General features: G+C 46.6%; 1 protein-coding gene across 2 annotated transcripts in view; it reads right to left on the bottom strand.

Moving 5' to 3' along the window:
- RCBTB2 (RCC1 and BTB domain containing protein 2) overlaps positions 1-12,037 on the bottom strand; it is a 331,364-nt gene that overhangs the window by 172,657 nt on the left and 146,670 nt on the right. For both annotated transcript variants that reach the window (XM_085621887.1, XM_085621886.1), the window contains one exon: positions 6,428-6,594. In XM_085621887.1, the coding sequence (XP_085478013.1) occupies positions 6,428-6,594 (167 nt within the window). The remainder of the gene's footprint in view (positions 1-6,427; positions 6,595-12,037) is intronic.

Genomic DNA, 12,037 nt, shown 5'->3' on the forward strand with positions numbered 1-12,037 from the left:
CCTTTCCGTTGGGACGAGGGACGAGACAGGGATGCCCCCTGTCCCCGCTCCTTTTTGCTCTGGCTCTGGAGCCTTTGGCGGTGTGGGTGCGACAGGACCCGGTGATCCGGGGCCTCAAATGGACGCTGGGATGGGAAGATCGTATCTCCCTCTATGCGGACGACGTCCTGCTATACCTGGCCTCGCCGACACGCTCCATCGCCTGCTTCTTCGACATTTGTGCGTCTTACGGGAAGAGGTCCGGCTATGAGATCAACTGGGAGAAATCCATCGTCTTTATGCTCCGAGGCTCCCTGCCTCGGCTCCCGAGGGGCTGCGATATTCGTGTGGCCAATGAAGGATTCAAATATCTCGGCATCTATGTAACTGCGGATCACGACAAATTTGTGGCTGAAAATCTAATGAAGCCCCTGCAAAGGGTTCGTACTGACGTCAAGCACTGGCGCTCCTTGCCCCTGACACTGCTGGGAAGGGCTTCTCTTTTCAAAATGTTGGCCCTCCCTCGATTCCTATACGTGCTACAAAATACCCCTTTCCCGGTTGCGCCTTCGTATTTCGCGGCCGTCAACGCAGAGGTCACTGGCCTCTTATGGGAGGACAGGGCGCCTCGGATAGCTCTCCACAAGCTCACCAGTGGGTGGTACGATGGCGGTATAGCCCTCCCAGACATCAAAACGTATTACTGGGCGTCGCAACTTATGGTTATAAATCAATGGCTTCATATGCCAGGAGCCGACCCTGCGTATCGTATGGATAGGCAACTGCTGGGGGCGGAGGGGGTTCTGGGAGCACTTTATAACCCCAAAAGAGGTCTCGTTCCGGCGGGGCCCACAGCGCACACCCTCCGGATATGGTTTGCGGCACAGCGAACAATGGGATGGGCGGGGAGGATTACCCAGGCTACGCCTCTCTGGGAGACAAAACAGCTTGGGGTGCTATGCACCACCAAGGGGTTCCACCAGTGGGATCTAATTGGCATCTCCAGGGTCGGGGATCTCTGGGAGAAGGGAGAGGTGGTCACTTTTACCCAATTACAGGCAGACTTCGACTTGGCAGACACCGAACGTTTCCGGTACTTGCAAATCCGCCACGCACTTCGGGCGGCGATTCCACCGGGGACACGGCTCCCAGAGTCATCGCCGCTGGAAGACCGGCTCCTCACAGAACACCTAACTCAAAGAGCGACGTCCCTAACCTACCGGAAAATAATAAATAATCGCCCTGATCCTTTCTTGACCCTTAAGAGTAAATGGGAGGCAGAACTGGGAGACTTAGATGAGGCGGAGTGGCAATCGGCGCTCTCCTCCCCAAAAGAGGTGGGCATATCGTCCAGACTAAGGCTGGTCCAACTTAAAATTCTGCACCGCACATATTACACCCGTACACTCCTATTTAAATTGCAACGGGCGGAATCCCCGCAATGTCTTAGGCAATGTGGACACGAGGGAATTTTCTTTCACACCCTCTGGGAGTGCCCAGTCATAGCGCTTACCTGGAAGGGGGTGTTGCACACGCTCTCCCAGGTGACCAAAGTCCTGACGCTCCCGGAGCCTCGGAGGTGTCTCCTCAATATCTGGGAACAAACAGACCACAAGAGAGTGACACAGCTCTGGGTGACGTTGGGGCTCATGCTGGCAAAACGCAATATAGCCCAGCAATGGGGATCGGGGCAGTCGCCTACCCTGGCGCAATGGATCCAGGACATGGACTATGTAATGGTGGTTGAAAAAACTGTATATATGCATAGAGGTTGCCCCAAAAAGTGGTCCCAGGTGTGGGGTGGGTGGAATATATACAGAGGAAATATATGTGAACCCCCGCACGATGCCTCAGACTCTGAACTCAGTGACCAAGAATAGCCATCTTATCGCTAACAGCGATTGGGGATGGGAACGACTGTATGATGCGTATGGAGCGTCTTTATGTCTCAATTGTGCCTGTACTGAACTGTTGCAATACTTTTGGACTAATTTCCTGCTGAGCCTGATACGAGCTGAGTTGTGTTTTTGTTTGCAAAAACTTAATAAAAATATTCCCAAAAAAAAAAAAAAAAGGGAAGAGACTGTGATTTCACATTGACAAATATATCCCAGTCTCAGACTTTGGAAAGAGAAGGAAGGGAGCGTGTGTATGATGCCAATGACAATAAATGAGAGGCATAACCAAGTTATGATATGGAATAGTGTGTGTGCTTATAACTATAATATAGATACATGTTATATGCTAGGTAGTGTTGAGAGTACAATTTGTACGGCAGGTTTTAGTTATCTACCTTTGGTTTTACCTAAAATGTATCATGTGGATAGTTTGAGCAATGTGCATGATGGGAGAATGAACACGCATTTGCAATGCAATAGGTCTCGCATTAGTAAAAGTTTGAGCTTTTGGCATTGCAAATAATATTGCAACACCAATAGTTTTCATTTTCAGTAATGCGAGACCAGTAGAAGGATGTAAATAAAGACTGTACGGCTACTTCTGGGAGAGACAGAAATATGCTTGTATGTATATGGTATTTGTGTTGCAGAAACCTAGCCAAAAAAAGGCAGAGGAGCATTATACGTGGTTAAAGGCAAAAGGGAAGCTTTAAGGATTATAATACCAGCCGAGTTGGTGGTCCAGAGGCTGCCTCTGAATAATATATAGATAGAATTTCAGCACTATGACAGCTTAGTTAAAACACATATTTGTAAAATGCTGCAGGGCAGAAAACTAGACTTTCATTTCAATATGCAGATTTTTAAATAATACATGAAACAGGCTCTGCCGAATTCATTACATGGAAACACTTCCCACCATGGCTCATTATCAACACCAGCACAGATCCAAACACACACACCACACGGTGTATCGTGCTATCTCTGTGGAGAAGCGCTGTACCGCCTCAAACAGGGGTAAGTAAGCGCTATACAATGGATGCAGTTTAATACACTACAATTATACCCGCTAGGCACACGAGTTCCCAACTGCGGAGTTAAATGTAAATAATAATATTGTTAATGTATTTATTGTGTGCACGGCCCCTTTAAGGTGGAGCCCGGGTGGCTAGGTGTGGGGATGTGGGAGGGAGGCGGATACAGCATGCCACAGGGGACAAGAGTTTACTTGACCAGCGTAAGTTGAGGTGATAAAAGCTGTGATCTCTTCCGTGCCGGATCATGGGTAGGCGGTGGCGAGGTTATCTAGCGATTCTAGGCAGGCAAAAAAAAAGTATGACAGGAAATAATATTTGACAAAACAGGGTCTGCTGGTGAAGCTGCAACACTTCGGTGACTGGCTTGCACGCTGGCAACAGAAACCAGTGGTGCGCGCGCACCACAGAGGAGCGGGGGAAGACTGGGGGTTTCACTGGTAAACGAGGCAAGGGTTAAAAAGATTATCGCCTCAGTTTGTCTGGGCGGGGGGTGGGGGTAGCGATATAATTATGGCACGGGGTGGATTCGGCGGGGCGCACTTGGCATCGCTGAGGAAGCACAACTCGGAACTCTGTTGGTACAACTCGCAGTGTGCCCATCTTCTGACAGCGGAGCAGCGTCACCACTCCGAGCCTGCAGCACTACCAGCGGTGTTTGCAGTGCCCTGGCCGCCCCTCCAAAAGTGCACCTCCACAACTATCTCACCATATAGCAAACCTAACACCCAGCACATCTGCCACTATCCAATCGCAGAGCGAACCTTTAAGAACCAGTACTTGCCAGGAAAGAAACATAAGCCGGTAGTACTTTTGATACAGGGACACCAGTCCTTAACAATTTGGAAGACCAACGCTTTCCAACAAGCACCTAAACAAGGTGAACGGCGTTGGTTGGAACTATAAATCACAGTAACATGTTCACCGCTGTGCAGGAGGCTTGTGAGAGGAGCGAATCGAAACCAGTAGTGCGCGCGCACCACAGAGGAGCGGGGGCAAGGGGGGGCGGCAGCAAGCGAACGCGCGGTAATTAGAAACACATGCTTATTATGTCTCAGATGCTGCTGCTGCGCATAACAGACACCACTGGGACATGGGCGGTTACATTTCTGAAGAACCTGGGACATGCACACGCCTTTCACCAATGGCGTACTGCCTTTTTTTTTTTAAAACGCACGCAAAAGCCAATAGCAACTGACAAAAACAAAAGCACACGCACGAGCGTGTGGTCAGCTTTCTGAAGCCCCTACATGAGGTCTCTCGCTGCGCGAGCAATGCTATGCACTGCAACGTTAGGCGCGAGACCTAAAAAGTAACTGTAGGCCAACAAATATTAGATGTATTTGACATTTTGATCCCTTCTATAGGGACTGCTTTGAATGATGCAGATAAGAGAATTGTCAACTTGTGAAAACTCAGCAATACACGTACATTCCATATAATAGAGAGAGCATTAACAAATATATTGATAACATTACTAACACTGTGAATTTGATTTTTCCATAAGGAAAACCTGGGATCTGGGAAAAGATAGGTTCATGGATTATTGGGATAAGTAAAGATATACTAATAAAGATTATTGTTTCAAAAGCAGCCCAGGTTAGCACTGTAAATTAAATCAGCATACGCACCACTAGATGACCCAGAATTTAGAATAAACCGAACAAAGCTGGGACAGAAGGGTTACTTACATGCACTATATGGAGAAAGCGGATGTCCCATCGGCAACTGCAACTGTCATATCCATATAGCAAAGGTTAAATAAGCAAATAGGGTGGGAGAAAAGATTAACATTAAAGACACCCTTGTGGCTGGACACAAGACTCAGCCCTGTGGCAGAGTTGCTAGATTTTAAAAAATTAGACGATATAGGTCTGTCTACCCTGGACGATGTGTGTGACGCAAATGATATCGTAGCCTTTGAGCACCTCCAGATAGAATACAAAATTACCACAGTACAAATATTTTAATACTTATAACTATGCCACGCTTTACAAGCAAGGATCCCACCCTGGGAGCAGACCAAAGAAGATTCCCCTGCAGGGAGAAGATTACTAGGTGGACACATGACAACAAAAGAGATCTCTCTCACGTACAACGGACTAATGATAAATGCACACAGTGAACTGAACCAGTGGAGGGAACATTGGCAAAGAAACATAGGAGATCTAGATGATGCCGACTGAAGAGATAGACTACAATTCCCAAAGAGAGGTAGCAATAAAAGCAAGCTTCCCCCTCATCCAATAAAAATCCTTCATAGAATATACTGAATCCGTGTCCTTCTGTATAAACTGAGTAGGGCAAGAAATGATAAAAGCCTCCAAACTGCAGTCAAAAGGGTACCTTCCTACATATATTGTGAGAATGCCCTAAACTTCGAGGATAGTGAGCGAAGGTAGTACAAAAAACTAGAGGATTGCTCTGGTGTGTGTATTGACATGCAAGTATCCCTCGTAATGCTGAGAATTTGGAGGAACTGGACCGCAACGTCTTACCAGCAAACACTGATTAACCTGGGTCTCACACTTGAAAAGAGTGAAATCACCCAGAAGTGAGGTAGTAAAATACACCCAAGAATACAGGAGTGGATATGTGGGATGGATGTATGTATGGTAAAGGAAAAAAATAAGAGGATGCTACCAAAAATTTGAAAAGGTATGGGGAGGGTGGTCTGCAGGGAACTAGGGGGCGGAGGTAATGAAAATGAGAGTATGACAAGGAAGGGCAGGGAAGGTTTGGACTGTGATGAAGAAGGCCAAAGGGAGAAGAAGGACGGATAACTGAACTACGCCAAGATATTTAGTTTAATACCATGCCTCTGTGAACAGTGGGCGCACCATGTACCTACTGGGTTGTGGGGAGTGGAACGTACCTTTTTCAAATGTTTTTTGTTTGATAACCTCATGGCAATTAAAACTCAAATAAAATGTTTATTAAAAAAATAAATTTCAAAATCTAACTGTATACTCATAGAACCAACTATTCCGAACAACCAAAATTAGACCTCTCGCAGCCACTGAAGCCATCAAGACATGTCCTGGTGCATGCAGAGATATATATTATGAGAAACTGTAAATTCTAATGCATACTTCTGTACTTTGGGTAAAAAGGAGTTTTCAGAGAAATGATGCTTGAGTAAGAGTTAAGAAAATCGCACCTGAAATGTTCTTTTCTCTACCTTCCAGGCTTTTGTTGCTGCTGCAAGTGTACCGCAGCAAACCTTGTTGCAACCCACCAACCCACACCCCTCAACATGTATTCTGCACAAAAAAAGTATATATGAACACACAGAAAACAACTACTATGGACAACAAAACTGAAGCACCGCTGCAGTGTCGCCTAGAAACAAATCCCCACTGAAATATTCAAATTTTTGTAGTAACAATATATTAGAATATGAATTACGCTTAAGTTCAGGTTAATAAACACATTTTAATAAGTTACAAATAGTGTGTTTCTACATACATAAATCACACAAACATGGCACATACAGCTACGCATCCTGATTCTTACCTCCCCATCAGAGGTCAACACCATGGAATGGTGAGAGCCACAAGCAACAGCGGTGACCTTCTTGTTTACCAAATTAGTTGAGACTTGGCATGGGGTCAGTACTGGACTGGTTGTTCCATTGCCAAGCTGACTGTAAGCGTTGTGACCCCAGCTGTACACTTCACCGTCTGTGTTGAAAAACATGAAGACATTTAGCATCACTATTACTAGGTCAGTTTTTACAGATTTATTAAATAATTCCAAAATGTGCCAGTCGATCAGCAAAGAAGTATTCATCTGTACTTAAGATAGACGGACTACTTAACTAAGTATGAAGAGCAGTATTAGTATTTTTAAATCTTAGCTGGGTAAATATGCCCTTTACGTGTTTGCACAAAGTCATAACCAGAAAAATATTTAACATGCAACAGGATATCTTCAATTGTGAAACTGAATTCAATTAAGTAAGTCGTTCCTACAGTGGTCCCAGTGAAGCAATATATAGCAAAACGTTGAATTCCTTAAACGAAACTAAATGTCACCTCTCTACTTTGCTCACATCTGTCACATTATGAAAATGTATGCTCCTTCACACATTCCGATTTTACACTATATTTTGAACAAAGATGGTTGTAGGGTTGAAATCCCTTAAACCAGTGACCATGTGTTACACAGGTCCTCATTTTATCATTCTGGCAGAACCGGTATGCTTTCTGAGGCTAGAGCAAGTCTCAGAAGTCTTCTTACCACTGCTCTACATGAATATGGCAAGTTTCTCATAAACAGTGTGATAGAATCTGATAGGACATAAGGTCCCCCACAAAAAAGAAATAATTTTAACATCGGACTGTTGTACTCATGACCAGCCACGACACCGGAGGGTGATACAGGCCTTTTTACCTGTACCCCCACTGGGGAGACTGTCCATCTCTACTTGGTACATCTGATTTCAGGCTGGGAACACATTTGTTCTCTGATTGTACTTGGAGACTGCCCCTGTATGCATCTATGACCTAAAGTTAGTTAGAAGTTGTTAGTTAGTTAGAAATGGGGTCTCTAGTTGGAAGCGGCTTGCACCCCTGTCCAAGAAGGGACACTTCCTTCTAGTCAGGGTAAGGGAGTTACACAACCAAGAAAACCCCTGCTCACCCCTTGGTAGCTTGGCACGAGCAGTCAGGCCTATCGCAGAGGCAATGTGTAAAGTATTTGTACATAACACTTACAGTAACACAGTGAAAACACAACAAATGGACACCACACCAGTTTAGAAAAATAATCAATCTTTTTCTAAACAAAACAAGACCAAAATGACACAGATCCAACATAACTCAAAATATCACTTTTAAAAGGGTTAATAAATTCTGTCCATAGGACTCTATGGATGCAGTGGTTTTACACAAAGTACCTTGGATGCATCAAAATCCACAAGGAAAAACAGCCACAGAGGAGGGATGCGTCGGAAAACACAGCAATGCGTCGGCCCTTGTGTCCATGGGGAAGCGATGTGTCAGTTCTGCTGCACGCAGGAGAAGTGTTGCGTCAGTTCCGGACTGGAAGGAGAAGTGATGCATCAAAATCCGCGGGTGGTGCGGTGGAAAACTTGGTGCACAGGTGCGATGCATGGAAATCGGGGTGTGCCGGCGATCTCGGCAGCGGCAGCAAACTGGCGCGCCGCCGATTCTTTCAGCCGCGGACCGGTGATGTGTTGATTCTTTCAGCTGCACAGCAGGGCATGTGTAGGAGTCAGTGCGGTGGTCTCGGACATCGGAGACACGGTGCACTGGACTTGGGCTACAGTGGTTTTTCGGGCCACGAAGAGGTGCAGTGTAGATTTCTTCAGCGGCACGGCGGTGATGCATGGAAACTAATCCCGCACACCTGTGCTGCGTCGGAAAGAGAGGCGCTGGGAAGGCGATGCGTTGAGATTTTGCAGTTTTTCTGCAGCAGGAACAACCTCCAAGGGTCCTGAACAGGAATTGCCGCCACTTGGCAGGTCAGGACTCGTAGCGAGGGAGTTCAGGTATGCTGCAGGTGAAGTCTTTGATGGCCCTGAGGCTTCCAACAGGAGGCAAGCACACACAAGCCCTTGGAGAACCTTGGAAAAGCAGGATTCAAAAGCAAATTCCAGTTATTTCACTGCCCACAGACAAAAGCAGCAGCTGCAGGGTAACCCAGGAAAGCATCACACAGCAAAGGGGTAGTTCTCCTCCTGACAGCTCTTCAGGTTTTCTTGGCAGAGTCCTCAATCCAGAACTGCTCTGAAAATGTAGGGTTACAGGTCCAATACTTATAACCTTTTTAGCCTTTGAAGTAGGTATACTTAAAGGAAACTCTTTGTTGTCCACAAGATCCTGCGTTGCCCTGCCTTGGCTACAGACACACTACAGGGGGTCGAAGACAGCATTGTGAGAGGCTATACACAGCCCTATTCAGGTGTCAGTGACAACTACTCCAACCACTCTAGCTCAGAAAGGCCCATCAGCCTTTTGATGGGCTATCTGGATATGGAGGGCACACCTCAGCTCCTTTTATGTGACTACCTAGAGTGAATCCACAAACAACTCAGCTGTCAGTCTAAACCAGACTATGATCCCACAGGCAGAGCCAATGCCCACTATGTAAAAGTGGCATTTTCAAACACACAATTAAACAAACGCCTTTCCTAAAAGATGGGGGTTTAAATCCTGAGCTCAGAGACCCCAAACTCCAAATCTCTACGGGCCAGATGTACGACGCTTGCATTTAGCGAGTCGCAAATTGCGTCAAATTGCGACTCGTAATTTGCGACTCTCTAAATGCAATGTACAACAGTGTCTCAGACACTGTTTGCGATTCCCAATGGTGTCGCAAATTGCATGTCTCATCAATATTCATGAGGCAAGCGCAATTTGCGACCCCATTGGCAATGGCTAGTACTCACAGGGATGTCGGCCTGCTGGGGTCAGCAGACCACCATGTCTGTGGCTGCTTTTTCAATAAAGCAGTTTTTTTTTAATGCAGCATTTTTAAATGCAGCCCGTTTTCCTTAAAGGAGAAAGAGCTGATCGGATTTATGGAATGGCCTAATCCAATCAACTTATTACATGAGAGCTCTTTTGACATCTGATGTGTTCAGTGCTCTCTAAGCAAAGGAATCTGGGTGTGGGAAAAAGCCTGCAAGCTCTATGGTTTGGTTAAGGTGGGAAGGGCAATACCACTTTAGGGAGGAACTTAGGACTGGTTTTAAGAACCCAGTCCTTCTAGACCTAAATGAAGGGCTCTTTTAGAGTGATCAGTTAGAGTTCGCTGATGCTTTTAAATGAATAACGCAAGGTCACTAGGAAGGCCACCTTCCAGGACAGGAACTGCAGGAGGAATGAATGCATAGGTTTAAATGGTGGTCCAATTAGCATGGTGAGGGCTACACTGTGATTCCACACAGGAGCAGGACACACTCTACAGTGTATCACTCTCAAGACCCTCTATGAAGGCCTCAACTACTGGAATTCTAAAGAGGGACGAATGGAAGGCATTAATGGGTCTTCATTCCATGAAAAGCGGTGGTGAATAACCTTATTCAAGTCCATTTTGTAAGCTGCAGGGCTTCCTTTAAGATGGACATACATTCCTTGGGAAGGCAAGTTACCCGAATTCCAGAACCTCCGGTGGTAAATCGCATGATTGAGCAGGAGTCTCTTGTGAGAGCTGACAGACCTCTTCAGGAGGGTGGAGTACCAGGGTTGTTTGGCCCAGGTTAAGGATACCAAAATGAGTGTTAGTGATGTTTGCCTCAGTTTAATCTCCACAAAAGGAAACAGTGGGAGGGGAGAGGTAGAGAAATGTAGGCAAATATCCCTGACCAATTAAACAACAGAGCATTACCAATGTACTTTGGGTGTGAGTACATGGAGGCGAAGTTTGTGCATTTTGCATTTTCTTCTGAAGTGGCAAACAGATCTATCTATGGGTGCCCTAACCTTGGAAGTACCTGCGTTGGAACTGGGAGTGGAGTTCCCAATTGTGGCCTTGTTGATGTGTCCTGCTGAGCAGGTCTTCAGAGTCATTGTCCACCCTTCAGGAGATGCTCTGCCGTGAAGTGAATGTTGCGGCAGAGTGCCCACTGCCAAATCCCCTGGGGTAAGTGAGACAAATGAGGGAAGCATGTGCCACCCTACCTCTGTAGGTAGCATACAGCGGTTATGTCTGTCTTAAGGACTACTTTGTCTCGGATGACTTACATACCCCTTGTTGTTGCGACAGGAAATCCGATCTAAGAGGCAACCTGACTGGAATACGGATGGTCATGCTCAGCAGCTCAGGACAGCAGACTCTTTGTGCCCAATTCGTAGCCACAAGAATGACGTGGGCCTGGTTGTTTTTGATCTTCTTGTGAACTCTGGGCAGGAGTGTTATTGGAGTAAAGGCATACAGGAGGCTGGTGCTCTACTCAAGATTAAAAGTGTCTCCAAGCGAGAGTCGGCTTGGCAATTCCAGCACACAAAACTGCTGACATTGCACGTTCTCAGGAGTGAAAAACAGATCTAACCAAGGCTCCCCCCCAATGCTGAAAGAGACCCTGCACCACCACTGGATGGAGATGCCATTCATGATCCGTTAGCCATCTTCGGCTGAGTTCACCCACTCTGGCGTTCAGGGGGCCCCCAGGTGTTGAACCACCAGAGAAATGCCTTGACGTTCCAGCCATGTCCAGAGACACAGGGACTCTTGACAAAGGATCCACAACCCCATCCTACCCGGTTTGTTGCTCTACCACATGGCGGTGGTGTTGTCCATGAACACCAGCACCAGTCTTCCCTTGATTGAAGAAGGAAGAAAGGCTTTCAATGCCAAGCTGGTCACCCCAGCCTAGGAGTGGCACATCGGTCACTACAGTCAACTTTGGTTGTGGAAGAGAGAGAGGTATGCCATTGACCCAATTGCAATTTGTTAGCGACCACTGCAGATCTTTTGCAGTTGCCTTCCAGATCTGGTCCATGTCAGAGATATTCCCCTGATGCTGCATAGGCCTGCAGGCATGTGTTACATACAGGAGGTCATGAGGCCCAACAACCTCAAGATCATTCTCACCAAAATCCAGGCTAGAGGCTATAGCATTGGTAACATAGCCTGAATATCCTGGACTCTGCACTCGGGAGCATAAGCTCAAAACTGCACTGTGTCCAGAACAGCTCAGATGAAAGGGAGCGCCTGAGAGGGAGTCAGACATGACTTCGGTACGTTGATATTGAACCAAAGAAGGTTCACCTCAGTCTGGAGGTTGGAGACAACAGTTTGGGGCAAGCCAATCGTCAAGGTAGGGAAAGACTGGCACCTTTGACCTCCGCAGATGAGATGCAACCATCAACATCATTTTCATGAACACCTGAAGGGTGCTTGTAAGGTTGAAAAGGAGCACGGCAAACTGAAACTGACCATGGGTGGAGCTTTGCTCAGCTCCAAAGCTTTTTCCAGGTGCTGCCCGAAAGGAGTGGAGGTCCTTGGCTTCACTTTTCCTGGCATCCAAGCTCAGGGCTTGATGCCCAATTCCCTCTGGAGCAGTGCTGTACCTCAGCGTACAACTTCTTTTGGAGCCCTGGCTTGGGGACATGGGCCTCATGGCCCAAAGTCATACTCAAGAATCTGGGTGTGGTA

The sequence above is a fragment of the Triturus cristatus genome, chromosome 8 (genome assembly GCF_964204655.1).
Source record: "Triturus cristatus chromosome 8, aTriCri1.1, whole genome shotgun sequence".
NCBI classification, from domain to species: domain Eukaryota; kingdom Metazoa; phylum Chordata; class Amphibia; order Caudata; family Salamandridae; genus Triturus; species Triturus cristatus.